Source organism: Oncorhynchus nerka, linkage group LG24, assembly GCF_034236695.1.
Source record: "Oncorhynchus nerka isolate Pitt River linkage group LG24, Oner_Uvic_2.0, whole genome shotgun sequence".
Classification (NCBI taxonomy): Eukaryota; Metazoa; Chordata; class Actinopteri; order Salmoniformes; family Salmonidae; genus Oncorhynchus; species Oncorhynchus nerka.
Window position 1 is genome coordinate 55,864,684 of NC_088419.1, and position 24,072 is coordinate 55,888,755.

Here is a 24,072-nt window from a genome sequence, read left to right on the forward strand (position 1 = left end):
ATAGAATTGTTGTCTTCTGTCTCCTTTATCCTATCTACTCTATAAATCCACTGACTGTGAATATCTATCTACTGTAAATCTCTGAATATAAATGGATGGCTATAGGACGGTATCTGAAGTATATTATTAGGCCTACTGTAGTATGTGAGGAATAGAGATAGGATCTGACACATTGGAGAAGTAGCCTCTCTTCGTCCCAGCCCCTCCTCTCCTCTCCCCTGGTCCCTGGCTGGTGGCATGGTGCCAGCCCGTTAGGAAGATGAGGCTCCAATCAATCAGGCTCCCAGAGGGGGGGCCCGGCCACAGGGCCCGCTGCTCGCTAATTGCCCCTGGGCGCTGCCGCTGCAGCACATGTTCACAGTGGGCTGTACCTGCCGCGCTTGCCTCTCCAGCATGTGAACCACACTCCCGGACAGATGGAAGCCCGGGAGGACCTCTCACCAGGGGCCATCTGGGGCCAAAACGTGAACAGTGAACACAACAGTGTGGGGAATGTAAAAACAAAAACATGATTTTTTAATCTGAATATTATTTTTGGATCTGTGTGTGTTTGTAACTACCTGGTGTTTTTGTGTGGAGGTCATTTAATGACAGATTATAAACTAAACTGTGTTGGAGAAAAGGTTTTGGCAGACAAACAATTAAGCAATCAGCCTTTAACCTTCAGAAAATATTTTCTCTCATCAGTAAAGCACACGTGCTGCTATATTGTTATTGGAGATCCAATCTAAACAGTGTTCTCCCAGAGCCAAACAAACAGCACTCTGTGTGGATTGCCATGGGAGGACATGGACATCCTAATCATGAGGGTGTAGGTGGGTGGGTGGGGGGGGGCAAGAGAGAGGGAGTGTTAGCAATAGAGAGAGAGAGAGAGAGAGAGAGACACAGAGACTAAATGTTAGTGTGGAAGAGAGAGAGAGAGAGAGAGCAAGAGAGAGAGCGAGAGCAGGGTGGGAGTAGTGAGGGTGGGATGGCTGCTCATCAGGGTTAATGATGTAGAAAATCCCCCAATTAGAGCCTTTTCCTGCGGGCCAGGATGAGTTCAGAGCAGGGTCCTCTGACAGCTCAGGGATTAGTGCCTGGGCCAGGCCGGGCCTGAGCAGACACTGACTGCTGGACATCTTGGCCAGGGCCGGGGTAGGCATGCGTTGCGCTGGAGTGAGTGGCACAAAGAAAAGCATGGGAAAAGAGCAGCAGATCAACATAGAAGCTTTTGTTGGGCTCGCTGTGCGAAATCCAACCATCTCCTCCAATTCCATTCTCATTCTGAATCAGGGCCAACACAGTGTGTTTGTGATTTATAGTCAGCATGCTATGTTGTCCACACACGGTGTTGGGAATGCTTCACAAATTGACCCCCAGCAACCCATAAAAACATTGTTTTCATTCTTATTGTCGGCGACAAAACATTTATGAGTTAATGGATTCTTGATAATAGTCTAGTGTAGTCATCAATGTCTAGTATCTTATATATTGACATCGGAAATCTAAAAATGTCTGTCAAAATTATTCTGTCTTTTTCCCAGGATACGGTTTTCTCCAGTCTGCAATATTGATGGTGAATTCTACATTGAATCAGTACATAAAGAATCCTCAAACATCTGGATTTCTTTAAAAAAAAACATCTTGTCCACATGCTTCGCAATGAACAATGAATAAAAAAAGATGTCACGAATGCTTAGAGTCCTGCATCTATCAAGACACACTAACCTGAGATTAATCCTTGACCCTAGTCTCAGCCAGCTGCTAAGAAGATTGAAGCTGAGCATCCCACTGTCTTCTCATGCTAGAGTACACAGTGTTATAATTTTCACCTCCCTTTATCAGGGAAGGGGTTTCATTTGTCAGTGAATAAGCAAAGAAATGGAACCGTAGTCCAATAAGCAGAGACAATGAAAGGACGGCTAGAGATTATTTGTTAAATATGTTAAAGGTCCAATGCAGCCATTTGTTTCTCAATATCAAATCATTTTTGGGTAACAATTAAGTATTTTATTTTTATTAAAATGGTCAACAACAACATAAAATGCTTCTTAGCAAATGTCAATTTCTCAAGCAAGAATTTTACTAGGGCTGTCTGGGAGGGGTCCGAGTGGGGAGGGGAAAACTGAAAATTAGCTGCTATTGGCAGAGAGGTTTGGAACTCTCTTTCTTATTAGTCTATTAACTAATTTAACACCTGGTGATGTAACCATCGAAGGCCAAAACTCCATTCCACCAAAACAGGTTGAAATTTCAGGTGGTCTTTTCAAACAGCTCTTACACTAAAAGGACATTATCATAATTTTCACAATTTCACAGTATTATTTCAACCTCATTGTGTGGAAATATATAGTAAACACAGGAACATCAGATGTTTGACTACACTGGGCCTTTAACAGAGAGGTACTGTATAACAAAGTTGTTTTGTGTGTTTTGGATCCCCTCTCCCTTCACCCTAGTTTTCTCCATCTCTTATGCTCTGTAAACACAAAACAAAACATTTATTTAAAAGGTCAGAGCTACTGCAATGAAATAAAGATGGGAAACCCGAAGGTGGCTGACCAGCAAGATTAGTAGAGCGCAAAAAATAAAAATGGCTTACTCCATGAATCACTCACTCAATTGTCAATTAATACAATAAGTTTGTAAGTAGCAACAACAAAGTCTCTAACGACTAATTCATTGCATAATCTATTATTTTGTTCCCTATTCCGGTGCCTCTAAAGGGGCCGGGCTGGAGTTAACAGGCTGATTGGGAGGACGCGTTCCTCAGTGGGGATAGTAAGGGAAAGGAGCGGAATTAATTGGGTTTGATTAAGAGAGCCTTTCAATGGGACACAGCTTTTTCGCATGACATAATTGGAGGTCAGTGAGAGAGGGGGGTGTGAGTGGAGGATTTGTAGGCTGGCGCCAGTGTTTGGTGTCCTCCCCCCTCACACTTGTAGAGAAATATGGTGTGTGTCTCGTGTTGTAAACCTCCATAGGCTCAATCACCAGAAAAAAATCATTGGGATAGCGTGTCCGAGGGCCTGCTATGCATTCAGTGCACAGGAGGCTGCTGAGGGGAGGACGGCTCATAATAATTGCTGGAACGGAGTGAATGGAAGGATATCAAACACACGGAAACAATATATATATAATATATATATATATATATACACACACACACATACAGTTGAAGTCGGAAGTTTATATACACCTTAGCCAAATACATTTAAACTCAGTTTCACAATTCCTGACATTTAATCCTACAAAAAATTCCCTGTCTTAGGTCAGTTAGGATCACCACTTTATTTTAAGAATGTGAAATGTCAGAATAATACTAGAGAGAATGATTTATTTCAGCTTTTATTTCTTTCATCACATTCCCAGTGGGTCAGAAGTTTACATACACTCATTTAGTATTTGGTAGCATTGCCTATAAATTGTTTAAATTCGGTCAAATGTTTCAGGTAGCCTTCCACAAGCTTCCCACAATAAGTTGGGTGAATTTTGGCCCATTCCTCCTGTCAGAGTTGGTGTAACTGTGTCAGGTGTGTAGGCCTCCTTGCTCACGCACGCTTTTTCAGTTCTGCCTACAACCTTTCTATAGGATTGAGGTCAGGGCTTTGTGATGGCCACTCCAATTCCTTGACTTTGTTGTCCTTAAGCCATTATGCCACAACTTTGGAAGTATGCTTGGGGTTGTCCATTTGGAAAACCCATTTGCGACCAAGCTTTAACTTCCTGACTGATGTCTTGAGAAGTTGCTTCAATATATCTAAATAATTTTCCATCCTCATGATGCCATCTATTTTGTGACATGCACCAGTCCCTCCTGCAGCAAAGCACCTCCACAACATGATGCTGCCACCCCCGTGCTTCACGGTTGGAATGGTGTTCTTCGGCTTGCAAGCCTCCCCCTTTTTCCTCCAAACATAACAATGGTCATTATGGCCAAACAGTTCTATTTTTGTTTAATCCGACCAGAGGACGTTTCTCCAAAATATATGATCTTTGTCCCCATGTGCAGTTGCAAACCGTAGCCTGGATTTTTATATGGCGGTTTTGGAGCAGTGGCTTCTTCCTTGCTGAGCGGCCTTTCAGGTTATGTGGATATAGGACTCGTTTTACTGTGGATTTAGATACTTTGTACCTGTTTCCTCCAGCATCTTCACAAGGTCCTTTGCTGTTGTTCTGGGATTGATTTGCACTTTTCGCACCAAAGTACGTTCATCTCTAGGAGATAGAACGCGTCTCCTTCCTGAGCGATATGACGGCTGTGTGGTTCCATGGTGTTTATACTTGCGTACTATTGTTTGTACAGATGAATGTGGTACCTTCAGGTGTTTAGAAATTACTCCCAAGGATGAACCAGACTTGTGGTCATCTACAATTGTTTTTCTGGGGTCTTGGCTGATTTCTTTTGATTTTCCCATGATGTCAAGCAAAGAGGCACTGAGTTTGAAGGTAGGCCTTGAAATACATCCACAGGTACACCTCCAATTGACTCAAATTATGTAAATTAGCCTAACAGAAGCTAAAGCCATGACATCACTTTCTGGAATATTCCAAGCTGTTTAAAGGCACAGTCAACTTAGTGTATGTAAACTTCTGACCCACTGGAATTGTGATACAGTGAATTATAAGTGAAATAATCTGTCTGTAAACAATTGTTGGAAATATTACTTGTGTCGTGCACAAAGTAGATGTCCCAACCGACTTGCCAAAACTATAGTTTGTTAACAAGAAATTTGTGGAGTGGTTGAAAAATTTGTTTTAATGACTCCAACCTAAGTATATGTAAACTTCCGACTTCATCTGTATATATACACATTATATATATTTACCAAAAATATTTATGGGGGATTGGAAATGATGCAGACAATTACATTGACGGAAGCCAAAATCTATCAGCAATATTAAAGCTAATCTACCCCCCCAAAATAAAAACTGTGTTTGATGAGTTCAATACCATTCCATTCCAGCCATTACTATGAGGGCGGCAGGTAGTCTAAAAGACGCTAGTTCGAATCCCGAGCAGACAAGGTGAAACATCTGTCGATGTGCCCTTGAACAAGGCACTTAACCCTAATTGCTCCGTTGATAATGGCAGACCCTGACTGTGACCCTACTGTCCAAGGGTCTCTCAGGGGAAGTTGGGATATGCAAAAAAAACCATTTCCAATTCACACATGTGTATAATACATACTTGTACATGTGTGAAATAGGACAAATACAAGCACCCACCCAATTATTATTATGATGAGCTTTTCCTCCCCAATTAAGGTGCCACCAACCTCCTGAGATTAGTGACTTCTGTTCTGCTACTTTAAAACCATTATTATAGTGCGTGGACAACACCCTCGATAATCCCAGATCGTTACTAATGTAGATGACGTACACACACGTAAACAATACTTTTCGTGGACATGTCAGCCACACACCGCCATGCAGGAGCTGTTAGGGGAGACACACCTGGTATAATCAGTCTGCTCATTGTGTTTGTATAATCTTGTTACACTATAATCTATCACGGGGTAGGAGCGAGACAAGCCATCCCTACAGTAAATCCCAAAATATAATCCACATGCATTGTCCTCACGTCACATAACTAGATTATCAAAGACCTTATCCTAAATCTGTGCATTTTCCACTTTATCTCCACTTGAATGATTAACATTTGTGAACTATGGCAATTGGCAAGGGTACTTGCTCTGGCCCCAAAAGACTCCTAACGCCACCTATCGTTGGCATTTGAAAACGCATCTCCTACATTCAACTAATTTCCTGAGATTCCCAATATCAATGTATGGACTACAACTAGTCAATACAGACACAAAATGTGCTTACTGTACATTTCTGAAATTGCTTATTCCAGTTACTAATAAGCATGGACCCATTAAGGAAATGACTGTACAAACTTAAATCCCCTTGGATTTCTGAGGAATTTAAACGTTTTATGGTTGTGTGGGATGAGGCAAAATGTATGGCAAATACGTTTGGCAGCACAACCGATTGGAACACATACTGCAAATTGAGAAATCATTTGACTTAACTGAATAAAAATAAGTAGAAACTGTACTATGAAACAAAGATAAATAATATAAAGAATGATAGTAAAAAGCTTTGGAGCACCTTAAATGACATTTTGGGAAAAAAGACAAACTCAGCTCCATCATTCATTGAATCACATGGCTCATTCATCACAAAAGCCACTGATATTGCCAACTACTTCAATAATTTTTTCATTGGCAAGATTAGCAAATTTAGGCATGACATGCCAGCAACAAACACTGACACTACACATCTAAGTATATCCGACTAATTTTAATGTAGAATTCCGTAAAGTGAGTGTGGAAGAGGTGAAAAAATTATGACAATCCACTGGGGTCTGACAACTTGGATGGAAAATTACTGAGGAAAATAGAGACGATATTTCCACTCATATTTGCCATATTTTCAATTAAAGCCGACTAGAAAGTGTGTGCCCCTAGGCTTGGAGGGAAGCAAACGTCTTTCCACTACCTAAGAATAGTAAAATCCCCCTTACTGGCTCAAATAGCCGAACAATCAACCTATTACCAACCCTTAACTAACTTTTGGGAAAAATGACCAGATACAATGCTATTTTACAGTAAACAAATTGACAACAGACTTTCAGCACGCTTATAGGGAAAGACATTCAACAAGCCCACACATACACAAATGACAGAGAGAAATTGATAATAAAAAGATTGTGGGGTCTGTTTTGTTAGACTTCAGTGCGGCTTTTGACATTATCGATCATAGTCTGCTGTTGGAAAAACGTATAGGTTATGGCTTTTACACCCCCTGCTATATTGTGTATAAAGGGTTACCTGTCTAACAGAAAACAGAGTGTGTTCTTAATGGAAGCCTCTCCAACATAATCCAGGTAGAATCAGGAATCCCCCAGAGCAGCTGTCTAGGCCCTTCACATTTGTTTATATTTACTAACAACATGCCACTGGCTTTGAGTAATGTTAGTGTGTTTATGTATGCAGATGACTCAACACTATAGACGTCAGCTACTACAGCGACTGAAACGACAGCAACACTTAACAAAGAGCTGCAGTTAGTTTGAGAATGGGTGGCACGGAATAAGTAAGTCCTATATATTTAAAAAACATAAAGCATTGTATTTGGGACACATCATTCACTAAACCCTTAACCTCAACTAAAACTTGTAATGAATAATGTGGAAATGTAGCAAGTTGAGGTGACTAAACTGCTTGGAGTAACCCTGGATTGTAAACTGTCATGGTAAAAACATATTGATGCAACAGCAGCTAAGATTGGGAGAAGTCTGTCCATAATAAGCGCTGCTCTGCCTTCTTAACAACACTATCAACAAGGCTCTACGGGCCCGTGTGGTCAGGTGCCACAAAGAGGGACTTAGGAAAATTACAATTGGCTCACAACAGGGCAGCATGGCTGGCCCTTAAATGTACACAGGGAGCTAACATATTAAAATATATATATATTTAACCTTTATTTAATTAGGCAAGTCAGTTAAGAACAAATTCTTATTTACAATGACAGCCTACACCGGCCAAACCCGGCCGAAGCAAGGCCAATTGTGCGCCGCCCTAATGGACTCCCAATCACGGCTGGTTGTGATACAGCCTGGATTCAAACCACCATGCCTTAGACCGCTGCGCCACTCGGGAGCCCGAGTATGCATGTCAATCTCGCAAGGCTCAAAGTGGAAGAGATTGACATCATCACTAATTGTTTTTGTAAGAAGTATTGACATGCTGAATGCACAGAGCTGTCTGTTTAAACTACTATCACACAGCTTGGACACCCATACATACCCCACAAGACATGACACCAGAGGTCTCTTCACAATCCCCAAGTCCAAAACAGACTATGGGAGGCGCACAGTACTACATAGAGCAAATCCACAGGATAGTGTGGTAGACTAGTTCCAATCAAATCAAATTGTATTCGTCACATGCGCCGAATACAACACATGTAGACTTTACTGTGAAACGCTTATCAGCCCTTTCCCAAATAATGCCGTTAAAAAGTTAAAAAAATTGAGGCTATACACAAGACTTACCGGTACCGAGTCAATGCACGAGATAGTTATATAATATGTACATGTAGGTAATATCTACATGTAGGTAAAAGTGACTAGGCAATCAGGATAGATAATAAACAGAGTAGCAGCAACATAGGTGAAGAGTGTGAAAGAGTGTGAAAGTGTGTCTATGTGTGAGTGGTGTCAAAATGTATGTGTGAGTGTATGGGTAGAGTACAGTGTGTGCATAGACCCAGTGCAAGAGAGTCAGTACAACCAAAAAAAAGGGGGTCAATGCAAATAGTCCAGGTAGCCATTTGATGAATTGTTCAGCAGTCTAATGGCTTGGGTGTAGAAGCTGTTTAGGAGCCTTTTGGTCACAGACTTGGCGCTCCGGTACTGCTTGCCGTGGGGTAGCAGAGAGAACAATTTATGACTTGGGTGGCTGGAGTCTTTGACAATTTTATTGCCTTCCTCTGACACCGCCCGATATAGAGGTCCTGGATGGTAGGGAGCTCAGTCCCAGTGATGTATTGGGCCATACACACTACCCTCTGTAGTGCTTTATGGTCAGATGCCAAGCAGTTGCCATACCAAGTGGTGATGCAGTAGTTAAGGTGCTCTCAATGGTGCAGCTGTAGAACTTTTTGAGGATCTGAGGGCCCATGTCAAATATTTTAAGCCTCTTGAGGGGGAAGAGGTGTTGTCGCACTCTCTTCATGACTGTGTTGCTGTGTTTGGACCATGATAGGTCCTTAGTGATGTGGACACCGAGGAACTTGAAGCTCTTGACCCACTCCACTTCAGTCCCTTCAATGTGAAATGGTGGCGTGCTCGACCCTCTGTTTCCTGTAGTCCACAATAAGCTACTTTGTCTTGCTGACGTTGAGGGAGAGGTTGTTGTCCTGGCACCACACTGCTAGGTCTCTGACCTCCTCCCTATAGGCATTATCATTATCATCATCTCATTATCATTAGGCTATGCAAGAAATAGTTAAATGTAAATAGGAGTCATCATATTTTGGGAGGGTGAAAAGTAGTGAATCATCATACCTAGTTTTAATGACGCTGAGGTTGGACTTACCTGTGTACTCTTTCAGTCCTCCCAGTTCTTGTTAAGACACTGGGGGACGCTGTAGCATGGTAGCTGCTTTCCTCTGGACAGTGGCGCCCTAAAGTCCTCGAAGTACTTCCGGTACCAAAGTATCTAACATTTTGTAATGCTGCTGTATTTTTTAACCACACAGCTAGGTAGAATTTTCACAAATTAATTCCCTCCGTGGGTCTTTAAGGTTTTTCGGTCTCGCTGTTACTTGATTGAAGACAAACATGGATATTCCTACAGCTCCTGAGGGTTTGTATCTTTCATTTTGATTAGCTATTAATGCTAACGTTACCTTGCTAAATTAGTTAGCATGCAAAAGCCAGCTAGGCATATGATTGCCGTGACTGATTTAGAGTAGTTTTTATTAGTAGCTAGCTTCTTTTATTAACTAATGAATGATTTTAAAATTAGCTCCCTAACCTTCATGGACAGTGTTTTTTTTTTAACTACATAGCTAGGCTGGCGTCTGTAGTATAGTCGCGCATGCGTCGATTTAGCCTGGAGAATCCGACATTGAATTGCATATAATACAGCGTTCAAACCAACTGGGAACTCGGAAATATACGAGGTCAAATCAGGACGTCGGTGATTTTCAGGTCGGAGTTTCCAGTTGTTTTGAATGCGGCATTATTACATTGGATTCAACGTTGTACATGAATTAGCGTTTGTATCAGGAAATATTCCTCTTACGAGATCTTACAAGCCAGAATGTTGAATATAATAAAACATGTGGGCTCCCGAGTGGCGCAGCAGTCTAAGGCACTGCATCTCAGTGCTAGAGGCGTCACTAGTTCGATTCCCGACGGTATCACAACCGGCCGTGTTTGGGAGTCCCATAGGGCAGAGCACAATTGGCCCAGCGTCATCCGGGTTTGGCCAGGTGTGCCTTTATTGTAAATAATAATTGTTCTTAACTGACTTGTTAAATAAAAAAATACACACTTTATTATTTTTTATTAACTTATTCAGGGCAGCCAAATTGAGACCAGGTTCTCATTCCCAATGGTGCCTTGTGGTACAAACGTTTTCTCAAACTGGGAGAAAAAATTACATTACAAATAAAATAAGAAAATGATTTAACACAACAGTTTCAACAAATAAACCACTACAATCAATCGAAGCAACTGCAATCATCAATTAATTAATTCAACACCAGAGTCCTAAACTGTCCTAGCGGCACCAGGGAATCAAGATGCAAGGAATTTTGTAGGTTAAGGAGGATTTACCTAAATTCGTCGAGACCAGAGTGACCAATCCTGTGAGTAGGTTTGGTAGCTCATTCTGTTCTACGTTAGCAACGAAGTTTGATAAGTTGGTAGCTTGTGTAGTAGAGCTTTGTAAACAAAACGGGAATAATGAAGTGATCTATTGGACTTTAATGAGGACCAGCCAACCTTGTGATACATGATGCAGTGATGAGTATTAAAACTTTCACCTGTGATAAAGCGAAGTGCGGCTTCCAAAAGTTTAAGAGTACTTGCTGCTGCAATCTGGTCAAAAGTGTCACCATATTCAAGAACTGGCAGGAAAGTTGGCTGTACAATCTGCTTCCTGCTATTTAGGGAGAGGCAAGATCTATTTCAAAAAAAGAATTCCACTTTATATCTTAGCTTTTTAACAAGCTCATCTATACAAGCTCACACATGCATACATACATACATGAATACATGCATACATGAATACATACATGAATACATACATGAATACATACATGAATACATACATACATACATACATGAATACATACATGCATACATACATGCATGCATGCATACATACAGAAGAGTCAACAGATCATTCTCGAACCACTTGCGAGATGCAGGTTTATTTCAGTCAACCTTTACTGATTGTCTGGGCGGCTGGTCCTTTTGCGTGTAGTAATCTGAGACGATATATCCACAGGAAAGTATAAATACATCAACTTTTCAAAGCGCTGGTAGTGCGTTCAGATTCCCATCACCTGAAACGTGTGCAGAACTGTGTAAACTCGAGCTTGGCAAGTATGCGTGCGTCTCGTGCATGTATTTTCATCTTGTGCACATGCCTCAGGTGATCTACCAGAACGGTCTACCCGTGCTTTGAAAAGTTGATGTAATTATACTTTACTCTAGATATACTGATGGGAGTCTATTAAGCTGGCCCTGTTATGCATAGTTTGCACCGAATGAAGCCATTTGTATTTAACTAGGCAAGTCAGTTAAGAACAAATTCTTATTTACGATGACGGCCTACCCTGGCCAAACCCTAACCCGGACGACACTGGGCCAATTGTGCGACACCCTATGGGACTCCCAATCATGGCCGGTTGTGATACAGCCTGTAATCGAACCAGGGTCTGTAGTGACGCCTCTAGCACTGAGATGCAGTGCCTTAAGACCGACGGGCGCCACTCAGGAGCCCTGAAATTCATGACTAATTATTGACCTTAATTCATCCACCAAGTACAAGGGTGGAGCGGAAACTCGGCCATTTGTGGAATGAGTTCGACATGTGGGGTAGAGGAGTTTAATATATAAACAAATCACAACGCAATGGTGAGGTGAACAGTGTGATGGAATATTTTAAATAAAGGGTTCATTAATCATCGGCTTCCAAATTCAAAGATTTTTTTTATGCATCTAATAAAAAAAAACGTTCATCAATGATCACGTTTTCAAATCATTGACGTGTCCACTTCTTGAGCTTTGAATCCATAAACTAAAGGGTCCATCTGAACATATCCACCTGTGCTCAGTGTGTGGTGTGTGCCGTTGTTACCATCTAACCATGCAGATTGACCCCATTCCATACACACACCTTTCAAGCAGGATGTACAAAAGCTTGTGCTTAGCATCAAAACAGTGCAGGGCCCTAACAAACAGTAAAGGCTCCTTTCCTCTCCCCATTCCCCTTCCTAACCCGACCCCCCACACGTGTGCATTCACATCACTGAAAGGAAGGACCAATTTAATCTACAAAGGGACAGGAGTACAGAGCAGGGGAAAGGAAGGACATACAAACATAATACAACAAACCTCTCTTTCAGTCACAAGCACCGACATGGACTCAAACAGTTAAAACAGTATCAGAGAACAAGAGGGCCGAACCATAGGTACTGTCTGCTTTGTTGCTGTTTGGTGATGAGGGAGAAAGAAGCGGAGAAAGCGTGTGGGGGGGTGACAGTACCTCGGTTCAGTGCTTGGTTTAGGGAGGGGGGCCTCCCGTGCATGAGTCGTCTGGCCCACTAAAGTGATTTGGGTTGGCACACGGAGTAGGATTCAGTGTTTTCACATGCAAAAGTGATTGCTTTTGATAAAAACACTTTAAATGCCTTGCCAATGCAAACCAGTTATATTTTTTGTTGACGTCAACAACCGAGCAGTGCAGATTTTTGTTCGATTTGAGCAAGGCGCTCCGGCCTCACCGGCTTCGCCCGGTCATGTGACGGGCCGTAGGCTTATAGGGTCCCATAGGAAACAATGACCAACACTTTGGTTCCTACCCTGTCACAATAACTCCACCCTGACATTTTCATTCATTGTCATGTCAAACATTGTATTCAAAGTACCCAATATTATATTCCAATTATTTAATTAGACTAGTTTACCCAAGTGTTATGATCTAAATCGCATGTCAAAATGACCTTTTTTTTTGTCCCCACCACATTACCTGTGTAATGGTCAAGCTGTTTAATCATCATCTTGATATGCCACACCTGTCGGATGGATTATCTTGGCAAAAGAGAAATGCTCACTAACAGGAATGTAAACACATTTGTGCACAACATTTTTGAGAAATAAGCTTTTTGTGCATATGGAACAATTCTGGGATATTTTATTTCAGCTCATGAAACATGGGACCAGCATTTTTATATTTTCGTTCAGTGTAGTAAAATACGGTATACCGCCCAGCCCTAGCGTCGATGTTGTCCCTCGTGTACGATTACTTTTCTGCCCACCTTTACACAGTTACCTTGCACAGTACGTAAAGAGGGGTGCCCCAGGTTTCAGGGTCTCATAATAACCTGATCAAGATTGCTTTGCTTTAAATGATGTGCCGAGTTAGCTAACTTAACAATAATATAACCCCTAAATGGATGTCAAGCTGTCAGAAATCATGTGACTCACCAAAAAGTTTCTCTCTCCACAGATCAAGAGCTAAAAAATGTCATTGACAAACTGGCCCAGTTTGTGGCTCGAAATGGCCCCGAGTTTGAGAAGATGACAATGGAGAAACAGAAGGACAATCCCAAGTTCTCTTTTCTGTTTGGTGGGGACTTCTTCACCTATTACCGGTGCAAGCTTGCTATGGAACACCACCAGCGTATGTAGTTCATATAGCTATCAATTCAACTTGTCTCGTCTTAGATTCCAATGCCAACAGTCTTTAAAAAAAAAATGATCCCATTTTGCAGCAGGTTTGGAACACAACCACCACGTGCAGATATCGTAGCCTAACTTGTGACATCTGCTCGCGTTTTCATTCATTGCAGGAAGAAGACCAGACCTGAATGTATTTCTATATAATAGATAGGCTATATCTGTGGCTGTTTGTATGCCACTGTATTGTAATGTGTGCTTCTCCCCACGTAGATCCTACTACCCACGAGTGTGAGGAGTATAAATTGGAAGGTATTTACTGGGATGATAGAAGTCCCAACTTGCACATTTTACTCGACATTCATCTGGTGTTTTTGCATCACCGGTGCTTGAAGGCTTTGTTTTTTTATTGTTTATCATGTTTGTATTTTTCAATCATGATCATTTTAAAATGGAGGATACCCCGACTACTGGTGTAGATCGTATTCCTTCTATTTTCGTTATTGTCTAAAACATTCTCGTTTTAGATTTTTTTCAACCACAGTTCAAGTTTGGACTTTGCAAGGCCTAAGTATGTCAGTTTGCTAAGAGTTTTTGATTTTCTTGATGCTTGTTGATATCAGATGCAGGTTTATGTTTTTGTTCGTTGCGTATGATTCTATGCTGCTGCAAAGTTTGACTTAAAAATCCACATGCTCTCCTGTTACAAAATTAGGTTTCAGAGATACTGCAAAATGCTTCATGGTTTTTCAATCTCAATTCCTTTGAAGTATAAAGCAATTGAGTACAAATGAAGATGAGGACATTCCTTTCATGGAGCTAGTTGCATGTAAAATGCCCTTGTTTTAGTACTAGCTTTTCTTTTGAGGAATTTTATTTCATTGTTTTTTTTAGGCCACCTTGTCAAGTACCTGTGCAAATGACAAAAAGCATCGAGAGTACAATGAAAATGTTTTCTTTATCATGCTTTTTATCCTTTAATCACTGACATTTTGGCCTTATTTTGCAGATCTTTATAATCCACCCGGTAAGGAAGTCCCAGATGTCCCTCCGCCAATCACGATCCTGGCTCCGCCCCCCATTGCCCCTGCCACGCCCTCTCTGGATGAACTCATCCAGCAGAGCCAATGGAATCTGCAGCAGCAAGAACAGCACCTGCTCACTCTCAGACAGGTACGGGTCACCGTACCCCAGGGTCAGTCAGTCTTGATTAGTTGAGTCAGATATGTTAGTGCTGGGCTGGTGCAAAAACCTGCACACACTGGCCCTCCAATGTCACAGACTGACCATCGCTACCATATCCTATATTCTCTGGTCATAAAATGTGCGAGACAGAATACACAAAGTTTCCAAGCAAATACATTTTACAGCTGCTGTTTATTTCCCTAGATGTCCAGACTGAAATGGTTGTCATTTGTTTGATTCCAGGAGCAAGTGACGGCAGCCATAGCTCTGGCCATGGAGCAGCAGACCCAGAAACTGCTAGCGGAGACTCAGCAGGACATCTCTGAATTTGACAACCTGCTGCAGCCCATCATTGACACCTGCACTAAAGACGCCATCTCGGTACGTTCATGAATGTGTCATGACGTTCATGACGACATGAACAATCGATGAACTGGAGAATGCTCTGGTATATTTAGTCAGTTGTATGTTTCTCTCCGGTTCCTTCTGTAGAAAGGTTTGTGGTCATACACACATCTTCATAAACAGGGCTAATAAAGAACACTAGTATAGAACAGCACAGTGTTAAAGTTCCCAATCCGAAACGGGTCTTTATTTCCTCCCAGGCTGGTAAGAACTGGATGTTCAACAACGCCAAGGGCCCGCTGCACTGCGAGCTGATGTGCTCACACCTCCGGAACCGCATCACAGCCGACGCAGCCCACTTCGAACTCCGCCTTCACCTCATCTATCTCACCAATGATGTCCTCCATCACTGGTAGAAGCATGATGAAAATTAGGCTTTGTTTTTACTCTCAGAATGCCACACATACACCGACTGCGCTTCTTTCATATTGTATTTTAAACTCCTCAAACAAAACTAACTTGCTTGCTCTCGATAATGGAAGTAATTATGTCATGCATTGTATTCATGGTTAGTTAAGCAAACCTTGTCTTGTTGTCCTACCAGTCAGAGGAAGCAGCAGAGGGACCTGCTGGCAGCGCTGCAGAAGGTGGTGGTGCCCATCTACTGCACCAGCTTCCTGGCTGTAGAGGAGGACAAGCAGCAGAAGGTTACGCGGGTAAGTGGACTGCCTGTTCAATGGAGACATTGTTCCATATAAACTCAGCAAAAGAAAGAAATGTCCCTTTTTCAGGACCCTGTCTTTCAAAGATAATTCGTAAAAATCCAAAATAACTTCACAGATCTTCATTGTAAAGGGTTTAAACACTGTTTCCCGTGCTTGTTCAATGAACCATAAACAATTAATGAACATGCACCTGTGGAACAGTCGTTAAGACACTAACAGCTTACAGACGGTAGGCAATTAAGGTCACAGTTATGAAAACTTAGGACACTAAAAGAGGCCTTTCTACTGACTATGAAAAACACAGAAAGAAAGATGCTCAGGGTCCCTGCTCATCTGCATGAACATGCTTTAGGCATGCTGCAAGGAGGCATGAGGACTGCAGATATGGCCAGGGCAATAAATTGCAATGTCCGTACTGTGAGATGCCTAAGACAGCGCTACAGGGAGACAGGACGGACAGCTGATTCTCCTTGCAGTGGCAGACCACGTGTAACAACACCTGCACAGGATCGGTACATCCGAACATCACACCTGCGGGACAGGTACAGGATGGCAACAATTGCCTGAGTTACACCAGGAACGCACCAGGAACTTCATCAGAGCTCAGACTGTCCGCAATAAGCTGAGAGAGGCTGGACTGTTGTTGGCTTGTTGTAAGGCAGGTCCTCACCAGACATCACTGGCAACAACATCGCCTATGGGCACAAACCTACCGTCGCTGGACCAGACAGGACTGGCAAAAAGTGCTCTTCACTGACGAGTTGGGGTTTTGTCTCACCAGGGGTGACGGTCGGATTCGTGTTTATCGTCGAAGGAATGAGGAGTCCGTCATGGTCTGGGGCGGTGTGTCACGGCATCATCGGACTGAGCTTGTTGTCATTGCAGGCAATCTCAACGCTGTACGTTACAGGGAAGACATCCTCCTCCCTCATGTGGTACCCTTCCTGCAGGCTCATCCTGACATGACCCTCCAGCATGACAATGTCATCAGCCATACTGCTCATTCTGTGTGTGATTTCCTGCAAGACAGGAATGTCAGTGTTCTGCCATGGCCAGCGACGAGCCCGGATCTCAATCCCATTGACCTGTTGGATCGGAGGGTGAGGGCTAGGGCCGTTCCCCCCGGAAATGTCCGGGAACTTGCAGGTGCCTTGGTGGAAGAGTGGGGTAACTTTTTATTTTATATTACCCCCTTTTTCTCCCCAATTTTGTGGTATCCAATTGTTAGTAGTTAGTCCTGTTTCATCGCTACAACTCCCATAGGGGCTCGGGAGAGACGTAGGTCGATAGTCCGAAACACAACCCAACCAAGCCGCACTGCTTCTTAACACAGCGTGCATCCAACCCGGAAGCCAGCCGCACCAATGTGTCGGAGGAAACACCGTACACCTAGCGACCTGCTCAGCGTGCACTGCGCCTGGCCCGCCACAGGAGTCGCTAGTGTGCGATGAGACAAGGATATCTCTACCGGCCAAACCCTCCTTAACCCGGATGACGCTGGGCCAATTGTGCGTCGCCCCATGCACCTCCCAGTCGCGGCCGGCCACGACAGAGCCTGGGCTCGAACCGAGAGTCTCTGGTGGCACAGCTAGCACTGCGATGCAGTGCCTTAGACTACTGCTCTACCCGGGAGGCCTGTGGGGTAACTTCTTACAGCAAGAAATGGCAAATCTAGTGCAGTCCACGAGGAGGAGATGCACTGCAGTACTTAATGCAGCTGGTGGCCACACCAGATACTGACTGTTACTTTTGATTTTGACCTCCCCTTTGTTCACGGACACATTATTCCATTTCTGTTAGTCAAATGTCTGTGGAACTTGTTCAGTTTGTCTCAGTTGTTGAATCCTGTGTTCATACAAATATTTACACATTTTAAAAGTTTGCTGAAAATAAACACAGTTGACAGTGAGATACCTTTTTTTTTTGCTGAATTTAGATGTTGCCTGTGGTCTGAATGACACCCTCTGTTTCTCTCACAGCTCCTGCAGCTCTGGGAAAAGAATGGCTACTTCGACGAGGTGACGATCCAGCAATTACAGAGTCCAGCTGTGGGCCTGGGCCAGTATCAGGTGAGGACTGAGGCTAGAGGCATAGTAAAGTGAAATACTGCAAGTCGGCTGACCATTAAAAGGATTGGACTTTGAGGTCAACCACATATACACGTCCTACCCCATACCCCTAGTTCCATCAAAATAGAATAACGTTTATTTTTTCGAAATTGAATTGATTTACCACGGCTAGGACAGTCATTACTCGAGTGTTCTCTGTATAACACTAGCGGTGGCCCTCCCCTCTCTCCCAGGCCTCTCTGATTACAGAGTACGCTGCGGTGGTGCAGCCTGTTCAGCTGGCCTTCCAGCAGCAGATCCAGACCCTGAAGACGCAGCACGAGGAGTTTGTGGCCAACCTGACGGTGCAGCAGACTGCAGCAGCAGCGAGCCAGCTAGCTGCAGCAGAGCCCGACGTTAAGGCAGTCACCACTCAGCCTGGTGAGGGGAGAGAGAAACATACTCGCGCACACACCTGCATAAACACTTTAGTTTGCATGTTGATGAGGCTGTTAGTCTGTCAGCAAAACATCACTGTAGAGATGCAGGTGACTGGTTTGATTGGACTTTTTAGTCTGTCTCTCTTGCATACAGACCCACACACACACTAAGCAATTCATGTTATTTCGTTTACATGTTGATTTATATATCTTTAGCCATATTTACCCTTTAACCAAATATCCTTCTCTCTGTGTTGTGGCGTCGACAGGAGAGGTGAAGGCATCCATGTCTGGGCCTCCTGGTGATTATGACGGAGCCCCGCCCAGATCAGACCCCGGTGCTAACAACACTGGCCACTCTGATAACTCCTCCTCCAAACCCTGGTTCGACCCACAACACATGCCTGGAGGCTGGAACCCCAATCAGCCTGTAAGCTGGTCCTACTGTGTTGTTTATATGCACCGTGTCACTCTTCCCTTTTTATAATGTACAACTCTCAAACTGATATAAGGAATAGTCTGTTGATATACAGTGCCAGTCTAAAGTTTGGACACCTACTCATTCCAGGGTTTTTCTTTATTTTTACTATTTCCTACATTGTAGAATAATTGTAAAGACATAAAAACTATGAAATAACACATGGAATTAAATCAAAATGTATTTTATATTTGAGATTGTTCAAAGTAGCCACCCTTTGCCTTGATGACAGCTTCGCACACTCTTGGCATTCTCTCATCCAGCTTTATGAGGTAGTCACCTGGAATGCATTTCAAGTAACAGGTGTGCCTTGTTAAAAGTACTTTTGTGGAATTTCTTTCCTTAATGCGTTTGAGCCAATCAGTTGTGTTGTGTCATGGTAAGGTGGTATACAGAAGATAGCCCTATTTGCTAAAAGATCATTTTCATATTATGGCAAGAACAGCTCAAATAAACAGAGAAACAACAGTCTATAATTACTTTAAGACATGGAGGTCAGTCAATATGGAGATTTTCAAGAACTTAAAAAGTTTCTTCAAGTGCAGTCGCAAGAACCATCAAGCGCTATGATGACACTGGCTCTCATGAAGACCGCCACAGGAAAGGAAGACCCAGAGTTACCTCTGCTGCAGAGGATAAGTTCATTAGTGTTAACTGCACCTCAGATTGCAGCCCAGATAAATGCTTCAGAGTTGAAGTAACAGACGCATCTCAACAACTGTTCAGAGGAGACTGCGTGAATCAGGCCTTCATGGTCAAATTGCTGCAACAACAAAAAAACACCAATAAGAAGAGACTTGCTTGGGCCAAGAAACACGAGCAATGGACAATAGACGGTGGAAATCTGTATTTTGGTCTGATGAGTCCAAATGTGAGATTTTTGATTCCAACCACCGTGTCTTGGTGAGGCACAGAGTACGGTGAACGGATGATCTCTGCATGTGTGGTTCCCACTGTGAAGCATGGAAGAGGTGGTGTAATGTTATTGGGGGTGTTTTACTAGTGACACTGTCTGTGATTCATTTAGAATTCAAGGCACACTTAACCAGCATGGCTACCACAGCATTCTGCAGCGATACGCCATCCCATCTGGTTTGTGCTTAGTGGGACTACATTTGTTTGTCAACAGGACAATGAACCAACACACCTCCAGACTGTGTTAGGGATATTTTACCAAGAAGGAGGGTGATGGAGTGCTGTATCCGATGACCTGGCCTCCACAATTCCCCAACCTCAACCCAATTGAGATGGTTTGGGATGAGTTGGACCCGCAGAGTGAATTGAAATCAGCCAACAAGTGCTCAGCATATGTGGGAACTGTTTGAAGACTGTTGGAAAAGCATTCCAGGTGAAGCTGGTTGAGAGAATGCCAAGAGTGTGCAAAGCTGTCATCAAGGCAAAGGGTGGCTACTTTAAAGAATCTAAAATATATTTTGATTTGTTTAACAACGTTTTGGTTACTACATGATTCCATGTGTTATTTCGTTGTTTTGTGGTCTTCACTATAATTCTACAATGTAGCATCGTTAGGTGTCAACTTTTTACTGGTATTGTATTTACAGGTTTACTGTTTTCATAGGAACTACAGTCAATCTGTTCAACTATCTATCAAATCAGTCCTATGCAAACAAACTGAGTTGATGGATGAGTGAGTGGTGAAGGTACGGTAACATGGAAGATGAGTGTCCGTTTAAACATCCGTTATTTTTGTCCCCTCTCAGCCTCCGTTTGACCCTACCCAGGCGCCCCCGCCTTGCCCGCCCTGGAACAGCCACGAAGGCATGTGGAACGAACAGAGGGGGACCCCAGCTGGAGCGGAGGCCCTCCGAGGGGGGAGGGCGGTCCCTGGAGCGGGGGGGGAGGACAGAACGAGCCCCCTCCCAACTGGAGCGGTCAGTACGACCAGCCCCCCTGGAGCAACCAGGGACCTGACCAGCCCCCCTGGGGCCAGAGAGAGCCCCCATTCCCTCGCATGCAGAGGCCTCCCCACTTCAGAGGGCCCTTCCCGCCCCACCAGCAAGGGCCCCCTCCCTTCAACCAGCCGCCCCCGCCTCCCCACAACTTCGGCCGGTTTCCTCCACGCTTCATGCAGGATGACTTCCCACCCAGACACCACTTTGAGAGGCCACCCTACCCTCCACACCGCTTTGACTACCCACAGGGAGACTTTCCCGGAGGTAAGAATCCAGGACAGGTTCCACCATGGGAGCTCATTATTCACTGTTTAACTTTTCTATGACTTGTATAAGCACCCTTCTGGCTGATTTTCCTGACCACCATCCATAGTGACAGTACACATATCGATTTACATGATCATTTGGGACTGACCGTTCTATCTAAAACATGTCATTTAACTGAGTCGCTCCCCTTGCCCCTGCGTGTTGACCAAGACATGGGCCCCCCGCCCCACCACCACCCCAGCCAGAGGATCCCTCCTCCGGGCATGGGGGAGGAGAGCACCCTCCCTGGGGGGGTAACCAGCACCCTGACTTCGGCCCCCCGCCCCACGGCTTCAACGGACATTCCCCCCATATGAGGCAGCGGCTGTCCCCGGCTCACGTCAACCAGGACGACCCCAGCCTGGTCCCCAACGTCCCTTACTTCGACCTGCCTGCCGGACTCATGGCCCCTCTAGTCAAAGTGAGTAGCACAGGATGAAGATGTCTATTGCTTTTCGAGGCTACATTTTCCACATCTCACTATGTATTTCTCGGGCCCCAGTGATTTAAACGGTTGTTTTTCCACCTGTTTTATATGCGTAAGCTTGAAGACCATGAATACAAAGCCTTGGATCCCAAAGACATCCGCCTTCCTCCCCCCATGCCCCCAAGTGATCGCCTGCTCGCTGCTGTGGAGGCCTTCTACAGCCCTCCATCCCATGATAGACCCAGGAACAGGTAAAACACAAAAATTTTCGCTTCATGTGCTTGAGTGATCAATGCAATGTTTGCTCTATTGATTGCAATGTTTGCTCTATTGATTGCAATGTTTTCTCTATTGATTGCAATGTCTTTTGTCGGTCAGTGAGGGCTGGGAACAGAACGGCCTGTATGAGTTCTTCAGAGCCAAGATGAGAGCCAGGAGGAAAAAGGGCCAGGAGAAACACAACAGGTGAGACCGTTTGCCTGCTAACCAGCCTTATGTCTCGCACGCACACACACACACATTTCATAGACTTATCTGTAGTACAAGGAGACTTTAGGTACCACTTAACCTAAAATAAATGTGCCTTTGAAATCCACAGGCAAAATACAAATGCTTTGTTAGTCTGGCTCTCTGTTTCCCATCTGTAAGTACTATATGAGAGATGAGTGCTCTAACGAAGTGTGTGTTCTCTCTGTCTCTCCCAGTGCCCACGGGGGTAGTCGTTCACACAGCCGTTCTCGTAGTCGGGGCCGCTCCTCATCTCGTTCCAGCTCCAGCTCCTCCAAGTCCTCCCGCTCCTCCTCGCGGTCCCGCTCTCGCTCCTACTCCAGGTCACGCTCCAGGTACACGCAGATGGGATTCTTCCTGATTTAACAGGAATTGCAGATTTCGTCAGGAATACTATCAGATACGCCTGTACGATACAGTGGAGATGTATTGGTAGACCGTTTTCCTCATTTGGTTGGCGGTTAGGTGGTGTTAAGTAACACTGTGGAGTGAACGTCAAGTTTGACGGATCATGTTGTTTTTCTTTCCCCTCCACAGGAGCAGGAGCCGATCCAGGTCGTCCCGCAGTCGCTCTCGTTCCAGGTCTCGCTCCAGATCTCGCTCTCCTGACAAGAGACGGCTTGAGAAGCCCGGACATGCCTCTGCCCCCGCCCCCGCCATCGCCTCCCAGAAGTCCCGTAGCCCCTCCCCTCCGTAAGTCCCTCATCTCGGCGTGCAATGTATCCTGCTCTTAACACATCATATCGCCTCTGGCATATTGCTTACAAATCGGTGCATATCATAGGAATAGGGGCTTGGGGAGGGTCGAGACCGTAACTATGCCATTGACATAATGGAGACCGTCACTATCACATTGAACATTTTAAAGCAGAGCATTGAAGGCTGTAGATTACTGAATGTATTGGTTGTGATCTCCACAGCACTAATTCTGGGCTTGGAGCAGCCCCTTCTATCCTGCCTCCAGACAGCAGGCTGGGAGAGGAGAACAAGGGCCATCAACTGCTCATGAAAATGGGCTGGAGTGGTTCAGGGGGGCTTGGTGCGAAGGAGCAGGGCATCCAGGACCCCATCAAGGGGGGAGAACTCCGGGACAAGTGGGACCAGTATAAAGGAGTGGGGGTGTCACTGGACGACCCTTATGAGAACTACCGCAGGAACAAGAGTTACAATTTTGTAGCTCGCATGAAAGCAAGGGAGGAAGGTAGGAATTTATCAAGTGATCTCTGTAGGTCTTTTTGAAAATATTGCAATGAAATTCTGACATTGTGGACAGGTGTATTTGTAGTTGATATGACAAACTAAAATGTATAATAACCAATGTGTGTTTATTTCAGTGAATCGGGAACCACAGGAGCCCCCTCCCGCTGAATGACGTGCATCGTAAAGCAAGCAACCCCTACCCAGAACACACCTCTTCATAATTAGTTGTTTGTACAGAATAATGGTTTTAACCGTATGTTTCCCTCTATCCGTTTGCAAAATACCAGAAAGTTGGGGTCCTTTTTAGTTTTAATGTTGCTTTTCTTGTGGAACTTGTTCATGTATTCTTCTCATGTTCCAGGATCAAGTCATCAAGACTTGGAGATGGACAGAAATAATATTGTGTTGCTCTTTTGAAACAAAATGAAAATCCCACAAAACATAGGAGTGCACATGGAATCAATGGCATGTCAGCTATAATTGTGAATCAGTTTACCCTGTACTAACCACATTACCTGGCTACCTAAACTCCTTGCTCCGGACAAATGCTCCGCCCACGGTCGTTAGTTTCTTCTCTGCTACGAAGTGTGTAGCTGAACGATAGAGCAGCGGAAGAATGAAGTTTAAGTCATCAGGCAACTAACCACATACTGTAGAGAAATAAAGCATTTTAAATACTTGTTTTGACATTCTGTTTGGATAAATGCACTCACAATTAGTTAACCTCAACCTAGATTTAAAAAAAAGAATTGTCTGAGAAATTTCATAAAACCAATTAATTAAACCAAATTTCAAATGTCTATACATATCCTCATTGATCTGTATAAAATTCGAAACAAGGTCGGATCATGACGTCATTGATCTTCAGGTCATAGCTCTAGAAAGAGGCCGGATTTACTATTCCTAGTTGGATGACCTTTCCCAGTCGGAGCTTGTTTATTCCCGACTTCCCAGCTGTCTTGAACTCACTGAAGTCGCAGTGCCGAGTTAAGTTGTTTTGAGTGCGGCACAAATCATGCTTCAGTGACAGCATGGTTTTAGAATTTTTTACTTGGAAAAGAGCCCCTTAATCACAGATTTGGGACCT

General features: G+C 44.0%; 1 protein-coding gene across 1 annotated transcript; it reads left to right on the plus strand.

The window, feature by feature from the left end:
- Positions 1 to 9,183: 9,183 nt before the first annotated feature.
- LOC115108226 (calcium homeostasis endoplasmic reticulum protein-like) lies at positions 9,184 to 23,665 on the plus strand. The gene is given in 20 exon segments (XM_029632323.2): positions 9,184 to 9,362; positions 13,242 to 13,415; positions 13,685 to 13,723; positions 14,421 to 14,584; positions 14,840 to 14,977; positions 15,202 to 15,353; positions 15,546 to 15,657; positions 17,646 to 17,735; positions 17,969 to 18,155; positions 18,424 to 18,584; positions 20,354 to 20,431; positions 20,434 to 20,809; positions 21,023 to 21,087; positions 21,090 to 21,272; positions 21,396 to 21,529; positions 21,657 to 21,743; positions 21,983 to 22,120; positions 22,323 to 22,478; positions 22,706 to 22,986; positions 23,120 to 23,665. Coding segments are annotated over 20 exon segments (2,778 nt in total). The 5' UTR covers positions 9,184 to 9,337; the 3' UTR covers positions 23,158 to 23,665.
- Positions 23,666 to 24,072: the final 407 nt, after the last annotated feature.